Raw genomic sequence first — 22,632 nt, forward strand, 5'->3', positions numbered from 1 at the left:
AAAAAAATTATAAAATGTTTAGTTTAATATATTTTATATGTTTAAAATTTAAACTTTTTATCTTAAATTTTTACTTTTAACAAAACTCTCAAATTTTTTATTATTTTAAAATGAATTATTCGGATGAATGTAAATTAATCCAAAATTTTATAAAATTATTATATAAAAATTTAGGCCACATGTATGATTCCGTCCTAGGTCCCTCAAATAATTATTGCTCGGATAAGACTGAAGAAAAAATAAATAAACAGATATCGTGAACCCTCAACCATAAAGGGTCACCATTCCTTCATCTTCTCGAGCAGAGAAATCTCTCCTCTTGTCGTAAAATGAAGCCAAACCGTAGCGAAGTTAGATTAAGCGGAGAGGCGGCGGCGCAAGTGGAAGCTGCCACCAGAGATTACTTTGACCGACTGGCGCCGAAGCGCCCCACAAAGCCTCAGCGGAGCGAACACGACACCAACCATGCTGACGCTTCTTTCTCCTCCAGCGTCAACGACTCCATTCCTGAACTTCTCCAATTTCAACTTCTCGAGGAAGACACTCAGGTATTTCATATTTTATTATTATCAAGAATTTGATAATGTAAACAAGGCCCTGGCAGATTTATTTTTTTATTATTTTGCAGAAATTGCCGGTTTACTGTGATAACAAAGCTGATGATGAGGAGTTTACGGAAACTGAATATTACAGAGACCTCAATTGCGTTGATAAGAACCATCATACTGTATGTATTTATAATATCTCTACAAATTTCAAGTCTACTGCTTTTTTTAGTCTTAGAATTATTTAGATCTTTTACAATCATTTGTGTAAGAGGAAATATTCTGTTTAACATATAAATTATATGAAAATCAGATTTAAATGTTGTCTTAAATGTTGTGACATTTAATGACAACACATAGAATAATAATTTAACATATAAACAAATAAATTAAACAAAAATAACTTAGAATTAATTGTACAGAAGTATAAATACTTGCGCTGTATCTCACGACATAATAATCACTAGACAATAATTTGAGTTTACAAAATCAACACTAGTGATTTTAAAGAAAACTAATTTTCTCAACACGTTGAGAATACAAATAGCTTTCTAAAAAAATTATCAAAATAAATCATATTTAAGAAAGTAAGCATGGTGCCGAAAGCTAGAGTAAAAAAAACACGATCTTCAGTCAACACTCCTAAGTGTATTGTCTGCAAATGTCTCCAACAATCACGGCAACATGTGAAACAACACTTTTCAAAACATCAACGTCTTTGTGAATTATTTTTCTCGAAAGTTCACGGTGTGCAAAAGTGCAAAAGTACTCAGCCACCGAAAAGCAAATCCACCAGCCGAAAAGTCGAAAGTCAAAAGCGAAAAGTTTGAAAAGCCAAAATCAAAAGTCCTGGTCTTTTTAATTTCTTTAGCTTGTTTATCTTATTTATAGCTTCCTTCTCTCTTAATGTTTATCTCCGAAAAGAATCTTACAAGATATAAAAAAAGAGTTTTATTAAAATGAAACTCTTTTTAAATAATAATATCATATCATAAAATTCTAATAATAATTAGCACATATCTAGAAAGAGAAAACTCTTAATTAAATATTTCACACAATATTATCAATAAAGAAAATATATTTAAGGAAAATATTATTTTAAAAGGAATAAATTATATCTTGAAAACCAAGAATTTTTTTTATTTTAATCTCCACATTTTTTCTCTTCTAGACAAAATAAGCACAAACACCATTTTCCATGTTGATTCCATTTTATCTCCCCTGCATGTGAAAATCCATCTCCCCCAGCATGTGAGAGCATATATCCCCCTAAATTTGATCGTGTTAGCATTTGATCATGTTACCATACGTGTTGCTAGCAGTGTTGGCAACACGTGAGGCAACACAGGAGAGAAATAAACATTCATTGCGTATCATCAATGTAGAGCATCAAAACTTATATTCAAAACAAAATAACACAGGTACAGAGCAAAATTATCACAAAGCAAAATGATTAATCGCTGATAACTATCAGTGTCAGCTTCATCTCCTTCATCGCTTTCTCTTGTTCCCGATGGGCCAGCTTTAGCTGTTTGTGCAACTCCAGCTTCTCCGCATTTTTGTTCAGAATGGATAACCTCTTCCATAGTCAGCCAGTAGTCAACAAGTAGATTATCATAATAGAGAAAATCAGCATTGGCTTGAATTATTTTGGCCAGAGCTTGATCCATAGCTGAGCCTGAATTGCAGCGGTGGAGAGTATGACATCTTGTGGGAGCAGCTGTGTTCTGAGAGCTTTGTGGCATATCAGTGACATCAGAAGCAGTGCAAGACTCAGACCATGGAAGGTCTATCTTTCTGTTTCCGTTGAGCAAGGCAGGGACAATTTTCAGAAACTTGCTGATATCTGATGATTGCTCACCAATGCAACGGATGAATCCTTGAGATTCAAGGATGCCATAAATGAGTGAAGGAAATGACAGCTTAGATGACTTCAAATCCTCCTTCAGCAAACTAGAGTATATTCTTAAATGCCAGTCGTCCAACATTGAGCGTGCGAGTCCCTATTGAAAATAGTGTCAAAGCTTGAGAGCTTTTCACCACCATTGAATTGGTAGAGGGTGTCCAGTTGCAGATGAAAACTTTGTGAAGAATAGAGTACAGAGAGGTTAGGTTTGCGACAGAGAGGCATCCTGGATGCAAACTGCTGAATCAACCCTCCCGTCAACACTGAAGTGACATCATGAATGTCAGGTTGAGGGCCATCATCAATATAGGGGTGTTGTAATAAGAGTTGATGACATTAGGGTTAAAATGATACACCCTATAATGAATAAACACATGTCCAAATATTTTTGACGTCTCATCACCCAGTCCCAATGAGAGGTTGGTATATAATTCTAGCACATGATTTCGACAGAACGGTAGTACTTCAGACACACTAGAGAAAAAGCCCCGAGATTTGAGGAAGCTCACCAAATTTTGTCTTGAAAACGATTCCATGTTTACATTATTCTCTTCAATAAAGTCTCTGTTGGCATACACAGACCACAGTGTGCTAAGGATTATTCGTTGTAGAACTTCGTCGAGAAGGCTTTGCTCAGATCATAATCCTACCATTCAATGTCGTCTGGAATGTCCTCAACACCCAGGGCAACATCTGGGGCAACATCAATGCTATCAGTGGAGGTTTTAGTACCTTCCTCAAAAATTTCATCAGAGCTCTTGGAGGAAGAGTCAGTGGAGAGTGTAGGGTGGTGGTCTTCAAATTCTCACAGCATTCCAGAATTTGGTTCTTCATATAATCTTGATGACCAGAACCAGAGGCAGAGTGCCTTGTTTTCTTCAAGTTTGCTATCACCTGAGCCAAGGAGATCTCTTTCTTGTCAGAAGGAGTTGGTTCCTTTGGGTCAGAGTGTGCAGCTTCATCAACAGAAATTGAGAGAGTGTCCTCGGAGGAGCTGCTTACAGCAGGGGGTGTGGGCTTTTTACGAGCCACTAACTCATTATCAGATTCATCTGAATCATCACTAGAGGTGTTCTTGGGATCAGCCAGTGAAGGTCTTGAAGAAGAATCATCTTGTGGCAAAATCTTTTTTAAGGAGTGAGATCAAGGTTGTATCCCGCATGTCTTTTTGATCGTCTAACTAGTGGTGGCGGTGGAAAAACCTGGTTCACAGCAGCAAAATCAGGGAGATTATCCATGCCAATTTCATTCCCCGGCTCGCCTGAGGCAATTGTCTCCAGAGGGATTGGCGCCTCCTCAACAGGAACAATTTCAAAATTCAAAGCAGTAGATGTTTCAGTAGGTATTTTGGAAACAGGAGCAACATCCTCATTGTATTCCATCTCTCTTCGGATATCTTGAGGACCATACCCTTGTCCTGCCATGGATAAAATCAGAGGCGAAAAGAAATTGAGATATATTCAAGGATGTTGCAGACAAAATCAAGAAGAGCAGGCTGCTCTTTGGCCGAGAGTTTTGCAAAAATTTCGATTTCTAATAAAATCAAGTTTTTCGTCGAATTTTCTCTTTTAAATACACATATCCTTCCGACTCAACAATATACACAATACTATGTATATGCATAATCTAATTATGCCTAACAATATAATGTAACATAAATACAAACATGAAACAAGTATGTGATATGTTTACAAATGAAGTGTTTTTACTGATTTTGATAACATATTCTGACAACACGTCCAAATCCTAAAAAAATGGATTTTCTTGCACACTTAGAGGCTTGTAAACTATCTGAATATAGCCCCCGCAATAGAAGAACGGTTTTCTCATGACTCCTCTAGGTAGTTTTTTCCATTTTCCTCTATTTTTATTTCTGTATTTAATTCATAGAAGATAGCTCTCACACTAAAAGTACAGTCTTAATTGGAATCTTTTAGGTGGCTTTTTCCATTCTTTTCTTTTGACACAAATTTTTTTTTTCTTTTTTTTCAATCTTCAGAAGTCACTTTTCATATGGGACAAGATCATGTAGTACACAAACATCCCTCTACTACTTTGTGACTTGGTCAAAGTATATAATGTCCAAGTATGTTGATTCAAATAAAATTACGGAATTTTCAGCGCATCAGAAGATTATGTAACTCAATGAAACGCAACATATAACAGTATGAATGTAAATTCAGAATGCCTAATTCCTAAAAATGTAAATGCATATTAGGTGTTGTCTAAGATGTAATAACATCTACGACAACATCCATAAAGATCTGGATGCACACATGCTGAGAGATTTTTTAAGGTTGGAGAATCTCTGAAAATCTAATGTTTTTGTGAATATGTCTGCCAATTGGTTATTTGTACCAAAAAATTAAATGCAGATCAATTTTTTTATTAAATCTTGAATAAAATGATGTCGAATGTCAATGTATTAGTTCGAGAATGTTCTACTGGAGTTTTTGAAATGTCAATTGCTCTAGAATAATCACATTACATAGGTAGGGTCACACTCCTAAGTCCGTAATCTTCTACCATTTGATTCATCCATAAAAGTTGGGAGCAACAACTTTCAGATGCCACATATTCGGATTCAGCAGGTGAAAGTGACACACAGTTTTGCTTCCTACTATACCAGTTATTGCCAAAATAGAAACATCCTCCCGTTGTACTCTTTTTATTAAATCTCCAGCCCAATAGGCTTTTATATGTGAAATTTTATGATTTGATTGGTAATGATTCAGGTTGACTAGCAGTCAAATACAAGAGGCTTCCTATGATGTTGCTACATAAGGTGTTGTCAACATTTTCGGCAAGATCATCCTTGCACAATTCTCACTCGAGCCTATTTGTGTTTTGATGTGTTTATTATTTTTGTTTGCAAATTTTTTAATCAGATTCTTGGCATATTTACTTTGGCACATAAAAATATCATCATGCATTTGTTTAATTTGCAATCCAAGAAAGAAACTTAACTCGCCAAACATGTTCATTTTAAAGGTAGAGGACACACATTCAATAAAATTATCAACATGTTTTTGAGAAGATGCACCGAAAATGATGTCATCCACATAAACTTGGTAGATAAGTATTTCACCTTAGGCTTTTGAATAAAAAGATTTTTGTTTACTTCACCTTGTTTGAAGCCAATTTCGAGTAAATACTCGGTCAGTCTACCATACCATGCTCGTGGTGCTTGCTTCAAGTCATAGAGAATATTTTTCAACATGTAAACATGATCCAAGTGGTGTGGATCTTTGAATCAATTAAGTTATCTGATATATACTTCTTCACACAAAATGTCATTTGAAAAAGTACTTTTGACATCCATTTGGTAGAGTTTGACCTTCATATAGCATGAAATAGCTAGCAATATTCGGACTGACTGAATACGGACAACATGAGAAAATGTCTCATCAAAGACAATCCCCTCTACCTATGTGTACCCTTAAGCAACCAACCTTGCTTTTTTCCGAATGTTGTTTCATGACTCATCAGTTTTATTTTTAAAAATCTATTTTGTACCAATTATGTCACCATTTTCAGGAAGTGGAACTAAATACCACACATCATTTCGAATAAACTGTTCAAGCTCATCATACATCACATTTGTCCAAACCTCATCTTTTAATGCATCATCAACATTTTTGGATTCAAAGTGAGATATAAAACATGAATGCCTAACTTGGGAGTACATGGAACTCATGCATAGTATCACGACCATCTTGCGGTAGTCGACATTTTCTTTCTTCCGGGTTTGTATTTCTTCATCCACATTTCATATTATTTGAGATGATGGATGGTTCTTCTGAACATTATTTATTTTGAATATTCTTTCCATCTTCGATTGAATCATCATCACTCTGCTGTTCATCCTCGGGTACAATCACTTCAGAGTCACGTGTTGTTCTCGGTGTTGCAACATCTGTGCTAACACCTAGATTTTCGAGTGAGCTGGAAATTTCCAGGAGATCGTCCACGTCATCCTCGACAATTTTCCTTTTGACATCTTTGCATGTTTGCATGTCAGTTTTTCTCCTAATTGATAGCAATTATCTAAAGATCTTGTGTGTGTCATCACGCACACATTAGTATTGAAACGTCTACTACTTAAAATACTGCTAGAATATTTTTTTTTGTAAACTAATTTTCGAAAATTACGTTTAAACAAATGCATTCAATAACAACTGTAAATCACACATTTTAAAATAAAAATATTCCATTATTGGTAAAAAAATATTGAAGTCGAAATATGTCAAATCATCCCACCCTAGACTATCATTTTAAAATGGTTCAAATAAGAAGCATGCAAAATCCTTTCAACTATACATCATAAAAAGAGAGTTTAAAAAAATATCAATGTTTACTCCTAACTCATAAACATAATGTGCGGAAAAAGTATGGTCCCGGGGTTAGTGTACGCACATCCAGCTCCTCCTACTCAGTCTTCGGCCTCCGATCTCCTCATCAATATGCTCACCTTCATCATTCACACTTAGTGAGTCTAAAGACTCAACACTCCTAAATTGTTATAACAAGTGCATATACATTACATGCAACAGTGAAAAGCACTATAATTAATTTACATTTCATGATCTTGAGAACATTAACTTAAACATATCTCGTCAAAGCATAGCGTGTACAAAACATGTCTCATTATATCAATATACGCGTGTTCATTTTCTTTATTTGAATTCATATCATTAGTTGTGACATTCGTATCAGCTCTAATCGATGGATCCATCTACGTATAACTGTGGTACTCGGCGGCGAGGACATCAACGACAGTTTTACCTATATATTGAGCCATGGCCTTACATATTCGTATTTGTATTAGTCACAACCAGCTTTCATCCTTCAAAACATATCATCATATTCATTGCTTATAAAAATCATGCATATACGTAAATTTCCTTAAAATCAGACATGCAAAGTATTTTTCATATTTCCAAAAAAATTCATATTCGTGGTAACATATACATTTAAAACATGTAATTTAGTGATCAGGGCGTTGCCAAGATCACTAACTCGACATGGGTGCAAAATGCTGATGGCTTGGTTCGGGCACCTGCGAGGGTGCTTCAAAGACAATATTCTCAATGAGCTGCAATAGCTCGTGTTCTAAAAATGTATACGTCGATAAATTATATCGAGTTTGGTTTTAAACCAAGCGGAAAACACTCGAATTAATCCTTCTTTAAAAAAAATGAAAGATTTTAGAAACTATTGACTTGTGTAAATTGATCGTCTGAGATACGGGGAATCGGTTCGGCTTCTATTAGTTCAGTTATGGACAGAAAGGAACTGATATCAGCTGAACTGATCAAGTTAGTTTCAAACACACTTAAGCAGTTAATACATAAGATATTTTTATGGATGTTCGAAGACTTCAACTGCTCTTACGTCACACCTTCTACCACCTCAGATAAGATCAAGTAGAAGATTTTGATTTACACAAAACTTTGTACAAACCGACCCAGCTTAGGACTTATCTACTGTTTCATTGAACTCCTAGTCTAGACTGAAGGCATCACCTTCCAGCCAACACTTGTTTAACGTCTGTGTGTCAAAAACTACATTCACAAGTTTTACGTCTTTGTGCAAGACGGTATTTTAGTGGTGGTGTGTGTGTGTGTGTGTAAACTGATATCTGAAAACAACCCGGAATGTGTTCTCACACACTGAGGGAAATAAACTTCTACACTAAGTTGATATAACTTTGGAGTGTTCCCTCGAATGCGTCGATTGCTTCTTTGCAAGCTGATATGCAATAAGCGTGCTCTTTCTTTTCTCTCTTGTTTTTCCACCTCTATCTTTGTTGACTGTCTTGGTCTGTATTTATAGCAGTAATGCGACCGTACATCAAGAATCATAACATGTGATCGTTGCAGCTTGAATGCGTTCCTTGAAATTTGTCTCGACTTTTCCGACAGCCATTCTGGAACATTTTGTCTTTAATCTTTGCTACAACGTCCATTATTGTACTATTGATAGTATAGTTGCTTTTATACCTTTGTGGACATCTGGATTAAGCTTGTCGTATCTGCAAATTGGTTCGTTCATAAATGATGTTCTTAACTGGTCAATTGATCTGGTGAGGTAAAATCAGTTGACTCGTCAGCTGAACAGATTTCACAGATTCAGTTGAACTGGTCAGTTTGGCTCTTCATCAGTTGAACACTTCATCAGCTGGCCAGGCTTCTGAAGGTCTTCTGCTGAACCACCTATCAACTGGACAATCAGTTGAACTGCTCTTGATACTTCTGTTGTACTGATTCAGTTCGATCAATCAGTTGACACTTTCAGTTTGGGTTTTGGCTCGATAACTGATCAGTTCGAGTCCTAATCAGTTTCTACGCACTTGTGTAAACTCATTAGAAACAAATAAACAAGTTTTGTTAACATCAAAATAAGATTGCGAACATGAAATATTCCAACAATGACCATTTTGCCCTCGGAAACCCTAATTGACCAATTTACCCTTGAACCTCAAAATTTCAATTCGACGCCAAGTAAACTCCTTAAAACACCTCAAAACATATTTATAATCATTTCTAGATGTAACCTCGAGCCCGATTCGTAACTTACACGATTCGTTTTAAAACTTGGACCGGGGTCCCCATTTTAACTCGAATAAATCCGAAACTTAACCAAACTTTCTCAATTTTAACCACTACTAAATCACACCCTACCAGTCCCTAAACAACATATAGCAGACAAATTAAGACCCTAAAAAATGACCAAGTGGCTGCTAGACAGAAATGACACTTTGCAATCCTACAAAACCCTATAGCCGAGCCTTGCACTATCCGGACTTAGCCCACTCTATACTGGACCAGCCCCGAACTAGACCACCCTAGGACTGAGACCAGGCCGTGGACCCTCTCCTGGACCGACCAAACCACGCCCATAGCCCCATGCACACAGTTACACATGCTATTCCCCAAAAAGAATTTATTTGAAAAGCTATGGGAAAATTCGAAGGAGCTGCTGCAATTCTTTTCGAAAATAACTGCTGGAGATTGAAAGAAGGGGAAGCCGAATGATGGAGGTAGGGTTAGGGTTTGGGAGGTAGGGTTAATACATAAAATAGATCTATAATGGACCCTAATTAAATTTAATGAGGATATATAGGAATCTGTGCCCAAAATATTTTAAAATAGGCCCATAAAATCCAAAAACACCCCCGAAAAATATTTCGTTTTGGCACGTTTTTAAAAAAAAATTGTCCAAACTTTCAAAAAGTCATCTGACTTGCTAAAATTTGCGTACCGGTTTAAAATATGACTCGGCGTATAAAAATACTCCACTTAGGCTCATTTTTGAAAATCTCATTTATTTATAACATATAATTAAAAATAATTACTTTATAAAAAAAAAAATTCCTTAACTGTCCCTGGTCTTCGTTCCTCGTTCGAGCGCGAAGTACTATTAAAAGCCCTAATGCATGAAATTTTAATAAAAACATGAATCGAAACACATATCCATGTAATAATCATGCATTTAGAGCTTTAAATAATTAAACACATATTTTAGTAAAACCCTAAATTGCATTCACTGATGTTATGTAGTTCAAATTTCCTACCCCATACAATTCCTCCCTCCTTATAAAGAATTTTTTCGTCGAAATTTAAAACGTACCGAATAACTCTGGGTAGCGAATCCTAATCTCAATCTCAGTCTCCCAAGTAGCCTGCTCCTCGGAATAATTTAGCACTTGACCTTAACCATGTGGATTACCTGGTTATGGAGTCTCCTCTCCTGCCTATCTAAAATCTGAGTGGGTCTTTCCTCGAAAGACAGGTTCGGCGTCAGATGAAGTGGCTCATAATTTAGCACATGCGAAGGGTTCGACATATACTTTCGCAGCATCGAGACGTGGAACACGTTATGAACTCCCACCAGATTCGGCAGTAACGCAACTTTGTAAGCTAGTTTCCCAAATCTCTCGAGAATCTCGAATGGTCCTATGAATCTAGGACTGAGTTTGCCCTTCTTTCCTAAATTATCACACCCTTAATCGGTGCGACTTTCACGAAAACATGATCGCCCACTGCAAACTTTAGATCCTTGCGTCGTTGATCTGCATAAATCTTAAGTTGGCTCTGAGCGGTCTTCATCCTGTCCCAGATCTTGATCACTAACTCTGTAGTCTGACTAATAATGTTTGGTCCTAACTCTACTATTTCTCCTACCTAATCCTATTAAATTGGCGACCTACAGTTCCTATCGTAAAATGCCTCGTATGGAGCCATACCTATAAATGACTGGTAGCTGTTGTTGTACGTGAACTGGACGAGAGGTAATTTCGGCTCCTAGCTACCCTGGAAGTCCATCATGCACGCTCTGAGTAGGTCCTCCCAAATCTTAATCACCCTCTCTGACTGTCCATTGGTCTGTGGATGGAGGGCAGTACTGAATAATAGCTTAGTAACCAATGCCGGATTCAGACTCTTCCAGAACACATAAGTGAAGCTCGGATCCCTGTCTGACATGATGGACACTGGAATCCAATGCATTCTGACTATCTCCTTGATATACAGCTCTGCATACTGAGTCATGGTGAAAGTCTTCTTGATCGGTAGAAAGTGTGCTGACTTAATGAGCAGATCAACTATCACCCAAATGGCATTATATCCTCCAGCTGTTCTCGGTAGTCTTGTCAAAAAGTCCATGGTAATATTCTCTCATTTCCACTCGAGAATAGGGAGTGGTCTCAGCTTCCCTGCAGGTCTCTGATGCTCGGCCTTAATATTTTGACATGTCAAACACTCAGAGACGAAATGCAGAATGTTCCGCTTCATGTCCGGCCAACAATAAAGAGTATGTAGATCCTTATACATCTTTTTACTTCCTGGATGAATGGAGTACGGGGTTATGTGGGCCTCACTCATGATATCTGCTCACAGGGAATCACTGATAGGAAACCATCGTCGGTCACTATATCTGATTATGACGTCTTCAACTGTATACAACCTCAGGCTCTTAGACTCGTCCCTTTGTCTCCACTTCTGTAACTGCTCGTCAGAAGTCTGCCCCTGATCGAATCATGTCCCTCAGTGTCGACTACATTGATGGGGTAGAAAGACTAGGGGCATCGCCCCTGGCATAAACCGCAAACTCAAACCTCTGAATTTCTGCCTGCAGCGGTCTCTGTAACGACAACTGAGTGATTACCGCATTCTTCCTGCTCATGACATCCGCAACCCCATTAGCCTTACGCGGATGGTAGCTAATGTCGTAGTCATAATCCTTCACTAGCTCTAGCCACATCCGTTGTCTCATGTTCATTTCTTTCTGCGTGAAGATGTATTTAAGACTCTTGTGGTCGGTGAATATCCTGCACTTCTCCCCATACAGATAATGCATCCATCTCTTCATGGTGAATACCACTACTGCAAGCTCGAGGTCATGAGTCGAATAATTCTTCTCATGGACCTTCAGCTGTCTGGATGCGTAGGTTATAACTCTGTCATGTTGCATCAGAACCGCGCCCAAACAAAGCTTCGAAGCATCTGTATAAAGCACAAACTCCCCTTGACTTGATGGCATAGCTAGAACTGGCGTTGAAGTCAATGCCTACTTCAGGCTGTTGAAACTCTCCTGGCACTCAGATCCCCAAATGAATTTGGCATTCTTCTTCGTCAAGACGGTCATAGGCACCACAATAGAAGAAAATCCCCGAATAAACTTCATGTAGTACCCAGCCAAACCCAAGTAATTGCGGATCTCTGTCACATTCTTTGGCGCTGGGCAATCTTGGAATTCCTCGACCTTACTGGAATCAACCTCCACTCCATCTCAGGATATGATGTGGCCTAAGAATTCCACGATGTCTAGCAAGAACTCACATTTACTGAACTTGGCATACATCAGTTTGTCCTGTAAAGTCTGTAGTATGGTCCTCAGATGCTGACTGTGCTCTTCTCTGCTCTTCGAATAGATCAGGATGTCGTCTATGAAAACTATGACGAACTGATCCAAATAAGGCTAAAACACGCAATTTAGGAGATCCGTGAAGATCGCTGGCGCGTTTGTCAATACGAAGGGCATAACCATAAACTCATAGTGCCTATAACACGTCCTAAAGCCGTCTTATGGATGTCAGACTCTCGCACCTTTAGCTGGTGGTATCCAGATCGGTGATCTATCTTCGAAAACATTGATGCTCCCTGAAACTGATCAAATAGATCTTCAATCCTAGGCAGAGGATACTTATTCTTAATTGGACCCGGTTCAGCTACCGGTAATCAATGCAAGTACGCATGTTGTCGTCCTTATTCTTAACAAAAAGTACTGGTGCAACCCATGAAGAAAAGCTCGGGCGAATGAATCCCTTGTCCAGAAAGTCCTGTATCTGATCCTTCAGCTCTTTCATTTCTACATGTGCTAGACGATAGGGGACCTTAGCGATCGAAATTGTACCTGGCATCAGCTCGATAGAAGTTTGGAATGCCTGAAACATCGTCCAGGAAAATGCTGGGAAAATCCCTGACCTTGACATCCTCTAGCCACTAGCTTATTGGCTCAGTCACTGTCACAATACTCGCCAAAAATGCCTGACAGCCTCTCCTCATGAGCTTCCTCGCAAATATGCAAGAAATGATGTGCGGCATTTGCTGGTGCCTGGCTGTCTCAAAAATAAATGGCTTCCCACTGGGCGGTCGGATAGATACTGACCTATATAAAAAATCTATGGCAGCTCCGTGTGAAGAAAGCCAGTCCATACCCAAAATAATGTCGAACTCCGGCAACGGTAGCACAATCAAATCTGCCTGCACCGTATTTTTCTATAACTGAAGCTCCAATCTCTTCACCATCTGCGAGGTAAACATCTGATCTCCAGAAGTAATCGAAACTATGAATCCCAAATCCAAAGCCTCTGGTATGATTCCTAGTCGCTTGACAAAAGACTCGGATATAAATGAATGTGTAGCTCCAGAATCTAGCAATGCATACGTGGCTACACCTAAAATACATATTCTTCCTGCAGCAAAACATACCATCAAATCTGATCGTGTTGGACCTTAAAAAATTTTCTATCGGTATTAATTCCAAAATTCTTGAAAAATCACTGATTTATTTCTAATGTTCCACCAAAAATTTCGAAGTTTACCACAAGAATTTTTGGAAATTACAAATTGACCCATAAAGTTCGAATTTCAAACAATTTAGTCCTTCAACTATTCGAAAATTGCATATAAAATTTCGATTTAGTCAATTTAGGCCTTAAAATTTTCGAAAGTTATTAATTTGATCCCAAAGATTTCGAAAAATGCGAAACAGTTGGGTACGATTAGGTACCTGTAATATTTGTCATTACATTTTGATCCTCAAAGCTGTTAATTAAATCAATTCAACCCTTAAATCCACCTATTAGAACATGCAACCTAATTTATTCTATGTTCTTAATCCCAAAAATAATTCCCACAACCAACATAATAATTCATGCAATCGAGGCGGTAAATAAAAATTTTGAAACATAAAGGTTATCGGTGATCAGTGTAGAGTTCGGTTCCACCTCCGCCTCCACATCCGCCTCCTCTGCGTGCATCACATAGGCCCTGTCAGTAGCGAGGCCCTTGTTCTAGTGAAATCAACTTCCTTGTGGCCCTCTTCCTTGCGTATCAATCATTTGAAGGTCCCCCACAAACATTTTCCGAAGTTGAAATGGTTGCACTGCTTGCATGGATGCCTTTCCTCCAACTTAGGAGCCCCTGGTGCCTACATGGCCTCTACTGTCTGGGCTTCTTGAACTGACCCTAGGGCTTCTGCTGCCCCTGATGCCTAGGTGGTTCGGTGAGCTGTCTCTTATGTGGCTGCGAGATAGACTTATCCTGATGCTTCTTCCGCTGCATCTCGGCGTAAATATCTCTCAGGGCTTGTTTCTCCTGAAAGGCACAAGCAATGGCCTCATCATTACTCGCCGGTCTCATCAGCATAACATCCTGGCGCAAAGTGGGTCTGAGGCCATCCATGAAATGCCTCAGCTTCTGAGCGGCATCCAAAGTAACAAGGGGCACAAAGTGACGGCCCTTGTCAAACTTCCTGATAAACTCTGCCACAGACAAGTCCCCCTGTTGGAGACTCATAAACTCTCTCGTCAGGCGTCCTCTGACCTCTACTGGAAAGTATTTGTTGTAGAATGTCCTTGAATTGATCCCATGTGAGGGTAGCCAAGTTCACCCCGTGCGGCACTCCTTCCCACCAAAGGGATGCATCGTCCCTCAGCATCTACGTGGCGCACCTCTAGAGACCGGATCAAACCCTCTGTTAGGAATGGATCAGTAGTACCCCCGAACTCCTTCGGGTTGAGCCTTCTGAACTGCTCATATATGTGTGTCTGGCTCTTCGGAGCCTGCTGCGCCTGCTCCATCAGTCTAGCAATACCCTCATGGACTTTGGTAGCTACGTCTCCTGGCGGTGGTGGTTGTGGTGGAGGGCTTCTACCTTCTCCAGAAGTATCATCCTGTCTGTCAGTGCTGGGGGCGCATCTGAGAGGCATATAGTATCTGAATATAGCCCAAATTCTAAACGTAACCCATCATGTAATTTAATCTAATTTTCAAAACATTTAATTCTTAAATCATGAAAACAACTAAACATTTACTGCAAATCATTGAGAAACATTTATCATGTAAACGTGTAGGTGATAGCATTAAACCATTCAAAACATTTAAAACATGCAAACTTACAGACTTGAGGCTTGAAGACTGAGTTGCTGAAGCTGGGGATGACACAACCCTATACAGGATCCTTGATTCGATACCAACTGAAACGTCTTCTACATAAAATACTGCAAGAAATTTTTTTTTGTAAACTAATTTTTGCAAATTACGTTTAAACGCATGTATGCAATAACAATTTTAAATAACACATTTTAAAATAAAATGATTCCACTATTGGAAAAATACCGCAGTCGAAAATATTTCAAATCATAGAATGTCGTTTTAAAATGGTTCAAATAAGAAGAATGCAAAATCTTGTCAACTCAACATCATAAACAACGAAAGTGTATAAAATTATTCATGTTTACTCCTATCTCATAAACATAATGTGCGGAAAAAATATGTTCCTCGGGTTAGCGTGTGCACATCCAGCTTCGCCTTCTCACTCTTCAGTGCCTCCAGTCTCCTCATCAATATGCTCACCTGAATTATTCACAACTAGTGAGTCTAAAGACTCAACACACCTGAATCATTATAACAAGTACATATACATAACATGTAACAGTGAAAAGTACTGTAATATATATACATTTCATAATTTTAAAAGCTTAAACTTAAACATATCGCGTCAAAAAATAGCGTGTCCAAAACATGTCTCATCATATCAACATGTACGTGTCCAAAACATGCCGGGTTAAGAACTTTCGAAATGGAGGCTGCTGAATGGGGAGGGCGGTCGTGTGCTTTAGATTAGGTTTAGGGTTAGGGTTGATTGGTTTTATAAACAAAATATTAGTGTATAATGGGCCTTAATTAAAATAAATGAGTTTAAAAGGGTTTTAGGCCCATTATGCAATAAAACAAACCTGTTAAGCCCAATAACATTCTTGAAAAATATTTCGTTTTGGGACGTTTTTGAAAATTTTGCCGTAATCCTCAAAAAGTCATCTGAATCATTAAAATTTGTGTATCGATTAAAAAATATAACCCGGCATGTAAAAATACTAAACCAAGGCACATTTAAAAAAATCATACATAAATACACCATAAATTAAATAATTAAAAATAATTATTTAATAAAAATATTTTTCCTGAATATCCCCGCTCTCGTTCCTCGTTCGAGCGCAAATTAAATAATTAAAAATAATTATTTAATAAAAATATTTTTCCTGAATATCCCCGCTCTCGTTCCTCGTTCGAGCGCAAATGCAACTTAAAACCCTAATGCATGAAACTTTAAAAAACCAATGAAAGAAACACCTAATCATGCATTAAATGCATAAAAATCATTAAACACATATTTGAAATAAAAGCCTAGATTGCAAGCAGTCTGATTACGTAGTTCGAATTTCGTAGACCTTACACGATATATAACTTATACGATTCGTTTTAAAACTTGGACCGGGGTCCCGGTTTTAACCCGAATTAGCCCGAAACAACATATATCAAACAAATTAAGACCCTCGGAAAATACCTAGCGGCTGCTGGATAGAAACGACACTTTGCAATCCTACAAAACCCTAGGGTCGAGCCTTGCACTATCCGAACATAGCACACTCTATACTAGACCAACCCGAAACTAGACCACCTTTGGACAGAGACCAAGCCATGGACCCGTCCTGGACCGACCAAACCACGCCCATAGCCCCATGCGGTTGCACCCGCTATTCCCCGAAATCACCCAAGTTGCACCAACCTTCGACTTAGTTCCTTCGACCGGACCTTCGAACATGAATAGCGGGGTTCGAGCTATCTCAGGCCATGACTCAAACCCACCAGGGTCTGGTCCAAGGCTTGGAACATCCCTTGCACCGCCAACTCACTTGTAACTCACGATCTATCCCTATCTGAAACACTCAACCAAGAACGCGATTGGCCCTCACCAAAATGTGGCCAACCCGAGACCCGAACACCTTGAAACCCTAACTCTCAACATGTACCGCCCCTTAGCACCTCAAATCGGCAGCCTCTTACACAAGAACAACAAAACCGTGAGTTACATGCAAAGAACGTGGATATCTTATGACAAAAATAGCACCCAACTTACGCCACCTGATAGATTGAATGTTTCTAACTCAAAAACATACAAACAACATATAATGATGTGAATGATGTAAAGAAACGAGATATAGGCGTGCCTTTGCGTTATTACGCTCAAAAACCTTGATACCAACGCGTAGAACTTTCACTGGAGAGACGGGGAAGGATTTATTTGAAAATCTAGGGGAAAATTCAAAGAAGTTTCTGCAATTATTTTCTAGAATAACTGCTGGAGGTTGAAGGAGGGGCGGCCGAATGATGGAGGTAGGGTTAGGGTTTGGGAGGGTAGGGTTAATAAATAAAATATATGCAAAATGGGCCCTAATTAAATTTAACGAGGATAAGTAGGATTCTAGGCCCAAAATATTTTAAAATAAGCCCATTAAGTTAAAAAAAAACTCTCGAAAAATATTTCGTTTAGGTATGTTTTTAAAAATATTGACCGAAACTTCAAAAAGTCCTCCGACTTGCTAAAATTTACGTACCGGTTTAAAATATGACCCAACAAGTAAAAATGCTCTACCTAGGCCCATTTTTGAAAATCTCACTTATTTACAACATATAATTATAAATAATTATTTAATAAAAATATTTTTCCTTAATTGTCACTGGTCTCCATTCCTTGTTCGAGCGCAAAGTACTACTAAAAGTCCTAATGTATGAAATCTTATTGAACCATGAAACAAAACACATATCCATGCAATAATCATGCATTTAAAGATTTAAAATAATTAAACACATATTTTAGTAAAACCCTAGATTGCATGCAGTGAGGTTACGTAGTTCGAATTTCCTAGACCTTACAAGTATCATAAAAAACTTCACAAGTATGTTTATCAAAATTAACTTGTAAATTATAATCACACAATTGGCTAATGCTTAAAAAAATTTATTTTAGTCCCTCGACATGTTGCATATATATTGTGGAGCTTCGGCAGTCCTTCAACATTCAGTGTTCCTGTTCGAACAATCCTTTCTTTTGCTCCCCTTCCATAGGTTACTATACCGCTTTTTTGTTCAACGTAGTTTGTGAGATGTTCTCATGAACATGTAATGGGACGTGATCTTCCACTATAAAGGTATCAGTGACTTGCAGTGTTAGTTTTTAACAAAGTATACATAACATTACAATTAATTTTTACCTTTGGTATCCAAATTTTCCGTAAGTGAGTCTATAGTTGGAGGTGTTGCGGGAGGTGTGGCAACACTAGGAAACATCCGATTTACTCTGTTGTTCATGCAGTGTTCTCTAATCTTAAAATTGTAGGGTTTGATATGACCGGGTTTAAAACAGTAATGACAAACATACTTGCGTTTATTTGGCTTCGGCTTTTGAGCAGCAAGTTGTGTTTTTGGTGGAGATATCTTAATCGTAGATGTAGCTTGTGGCTGTTTAGACGTATCAACTTTTTATTTCACAAAAACAATTGGTTTAGATGATGATTCTCCAACTTCAAAGACATTGTCTGTGAAGCCTAATCCATCTTATCGTCTCTTCCTTTCATCAACATGGAATCAAGCTTAGATGTACTTGAGTTGAACTTGGCAAGAGTTTCAGTCACCTTTTTAAGCTCATATTTGGTTTTGCACAATTCAAAATATTTTTTGCTTAAGATCAGTTTGAGTTTGGCAATTACAGACTTCAACCCTCTATTCTCCTTTGTGAGAGTTGTCTTCAACTTGTTTCTCTTAATCCTGTCAGCATATAACTCATCATATAGTTTTTTGTACACTCTGTATAGTGATTTCTTCATCATCAGCTTCCAAATCTTCTTCTGCTTTTAAAATTTTTGAAGTTACTGAATTAAGACGTAGTGATTTTGAACAGGTGTTCCAGCCAGGTGTTGCAACACCCGAGGCAATACCTAGTGGATTTACTTGTAACCAACGTTTTTCTTCCAGAATTGTAGTCATGTAGGTGTGGTTATCTTCTTTATTGGATTCATCCTTCTCATCAGATTCCTCATCACTTAGGAAAAGATAATGTCTTTTTATTCTTGCGGGATCTGTTCGCACATTGTTGGCATAATGTCCAAGCCATTACATTCTCTGCATTGCACAGAGTCAAATCTTTTCGGATTAAGCTAGCTCTTGTCTTCATTCCTTTGCCAAAAAACTTTCCTTGGGCAGGAAACTTCTATGGTTTTCAAGAGCAGTGTTGCTGGGGAATTTCGATGGCTGCCCACTCTTCTTTTTGTCTCGAATCCTCTTCAAATAATATACAAACTTCTTCGTGATATAGGAGATAAGAGTACTCACAAAGATCCGACTCATTAACTTCATTTGACAGTTGAAGAAGATCATTATAGGATTCGCTTGATACCTGGAAAGCGATCGTCCTACCCTTATCCTTCTTCTGCATATCCATGTTCATCTCGAAGGTGCGGAGTGAGCTTATCAGATGTTCTAATGCAATTAGAGTTATGTCTTTTGCTTCATCAATTGAACAAATTTTAATATTAAATCGTTCGGGCAGTGATTGTTTTTGTTTCTTCCATCATCAGATTCTCAAATTTGGACGTCAGCATTCTCAACTTCGTTCTTCGCACACTTTCAGATCCTTCTCAATGTTACTGAAGGATTTCCCATGCATCCTTAGTCGATACACAGTTTGTAATCAAGCTGAACATATTTAGGTCGACTGAGGTGAAAATAGCGTTTAAAGCCTTTGAAATGTGATTCGAAGCTTGTAATTCCTCAGCTTTCCATTCGTTTTCAGGACTTATCAGGCTATCGCCATCTCCATCTATTCTTTTCAGTGGACTCCAACCGCTGAGAACATGTTGCCACGCTCTTTCATCTATGGATTTAATGTATATTTTGATCTTGACTTTCCATAGATTGTAGTTGGATCCATCCAAAACAGGTGGATGAAGTGATGTTTTTTCATGTGACGCGTCCATTGATTGAGCGAACTGTTAAACAAAATAACTTGACAGCACTTAGTATATCAAGATACTACATTGATACCACTTGCTGGGGGGGTGGGGGGGGGGGTGAATATTCTGTTTAACATAAACAATAAAAATTTGTGTGTATCAGATTTAAATATTGTCCCAGATTGTGACACTTACTGACAACATACAACAGAATAATATAACACACAAATAAATAACTTAAACCAACATAACTCAAAATAAATTGTGCACAAGTATATATAATTCCGCGGTGCCTTAGGCCAAAATAATCATTATAAAACAACTTGAGTTTACAAAAACCAAAATTAGTGGTTTTAACGAAAAGTAATTTTCTCAACACGTTAAGAAAACAAATTGTTTTCTAAAACAAATAATCAGAATAAGCATAATTAAGAAAGCAAAACACGGTGTCGAAAACTAAAGTAATAAAAACACGATCTTCAGCCAACATTTTTCACGCGTGTTGTCTGCAAATGTCTCCAACAATCACGACAACACGTGAAATAGCACTCTTCAAAACAACAACGTCCTTGTGAATTATTTTTCTCTGAAGTTCACGGCGTGCAAAAGTGCAAAAGTACGCAACCACCAAAAAGCAAATCCACCAGCCGAAAAGTAGAAAGTCAAAAGTCAAAAGCCCGAAAAGCCAAAATCAAAAGTTCAAGCCTTTTTCCTTAGCTTGTTTTTCTTATTTATAGCCTCCTTTTCTCCTAGGGTTTATCTCCAAAAAGAATTTAACAAGATATGGAAAAAAGATTTTTATTAGAAATAAACTTTTTTTAAATAATAATGCCATATCATAAAATTCTTATCATAATTATCACATATATAGAAAAAGCAAAATCATTAATTAAATATTTCACACAATCTTATAAATAAGAACAATTTTATTTCAAGGAATAAATTATATTTTAGAAACCAATAATATTTTTATTTTCAATTTATAAATATCATGACACATTTATTGGCTTTCCCTTTTTTAGTGAGAAATATCTATCTATTTAAAAAAAGGGTTTGGTTAAATCATACTACCAACATATCCTGGCAAGGCAATATTTTTTATGTGTTCTAAATATAGTTTAATTTTTATACCTAATATCTTTTTCTCTGTTTTTTTACCAATCTACCATTTTTATTAAATACATTAGCCAGTATCAACTAATTTTTTTTATCCTATTAAAATATTCATTAAGTAAGTACAAAAGGTACTTTTCCAATAATTTTTTTTTAATTTATATGAAAATATATGAAATGGAAGAAGTACAAAATAAACAAAGTACCAACAGATACATGATATTCCGAGCAAATAAAAGATAATACAACACAAATAAGTTTATGAAACTAATCGAGATATTTGTTGGCTTTCCCTTTCTACCATGCAATCTGATTAAAATATAGGCGAAGTAAGAGAGAATGATAATCATTAGCTTAGTTTTAATATCTGTTTTTTTGTATTTGAACTATAACCAGACGGGAACAGGATTCATAAAAGCGGACGACACCAAAGGGAAATGTTTCAGCCTCACACCAAATTCTTCTGTTGCTGAACACCATGACTCATGCAGGGGAAACCCTGCTACTAATGACTGGATTCCAGCTAAAGGTGATACGGTAATTAAATAAATAATTTACTTCTTTATATTTATTACTGTTAATTCCTCATTTTGATTTTTATTATTTTCTTTTAACCACAACAATAGACTGATATTTATTCTTGAGATAGTCATAAATTAATGTAAATATATATTTTTAATCAGGAAAAGATAGGCAAACAATCTTTTTTTTTTAATAATTGTATTTAATTCTAATCGCAATCTCATTTTGTGCAGGTGAGTTTTATCTCCGGCAAGCCCAACCGGAGTGAGTGAGATCAAATCCATTTGGACTTTACCCACTATCTCTCTCTTTTTGTGTTGTTTGTTTTTTAATAATAATGACATTTCGTCTCTCGTTTCATCTTGGTTGGCATATTTGACACTTTTATTCCCAATGCGTGGTGAAAAAAAATTTGGTTTTGTAGAAACAAATTTGAAGTTAAAGGTTTTGTTGGTTCACCGAACAAAATCAAGGATTTAGTGTCAGATGCAAATTATGCAAGATTAAGTTATATCATTAATCGGTTATGAAAAAATGATAAGGGGTGTGATTATTCAAAATTTTAAAATAACTGTGTGCTGGTTTATGTAGTTTCTGTTTCTTTATTCATTTTAGCACAAATTGGAGGAGGTAACAATTGAATTCGTAATTTCGAACCCACCCTTTTTCTGTGCTTGAAAAAGGGCGTGAGAAATTATTCTTTCACAATCCTAAAAACGGAGTCCCTATACAACAGACGGTGGTGGATTCTTAGAATTTGAATCGCAAAATATTTACTGATTTGAATTACGAATTTAGAGATCTTGTCCATAAATCTCGTGTTTTTGGTGAGAGTCCGTTTGAAAATAGTATACACTGTGTAGGGTAGAACTCTAAAAAATAAGAGCACAAATACTTGAACGATTGTTTTGTTTTCTTACAAATACAACATTACTAGTCTGCAATCCCAGGCTTCATGTGGAATACAT

General features: G+C 37.3%; 1 protein-coding gene across 4 annotated transcripts in view; it reads left to right on the top strand.

The window, feature by feature from the left end:
* Window positions 1-253: 253 nt before the first annotated feature.
* LOC140821447 (uncharacterized) overlaps window positions 254-22,632 on the top strand; it is a 41,762-nt gene continuing 19,383 nt past the window's right edge. Inside the window, exons 1-4 of one of the 4 annotated variants that reach the window (XR_012115742.1) lie at window positions 254-548; window positions 629-727; window positions 21,539-21,679; window positions 21,898-22,010. Coding sequence is in view for 2 of the 4 variants with exons in the window: in XM_073181950.1 (XP_073038051.1) it covers window positions 330-548; window positions 629-727; window positions 21,539-21,679; window positions 21,898-21,936 (498 nt within the window). In the remaining 2 variants the exon portion in view is untranslated. Of the gene's footprint in view, window positions 549-628; window positions 728-21,538; window positions 21,680-21,897; window positions 22,185-22,632 lie in introns of those variants that run through there. The other 3 variants (XR_012115743.1, XM_073181950.1, XM_073181951.1) reach the window with 3 other exon arrangements.

The sequence above is a fragment of the Primulina eburnea genome, unplaced genomic scaffold (assembly GCF_022965805.1).
Source record: "Primulina eburnea isolate SZY01 unplaced genomic scaffold, ASM2296580v1 ctg567_ERROPOS1600000+, whole genome shotgun sequence".
NCBI classification, from domain to species: Eukaryota; Viridiplantae; Streptophyta; class Magnoliopsida; order Lamiales; family Gesneriaceae; genus Primulina; species Primulina eburnea.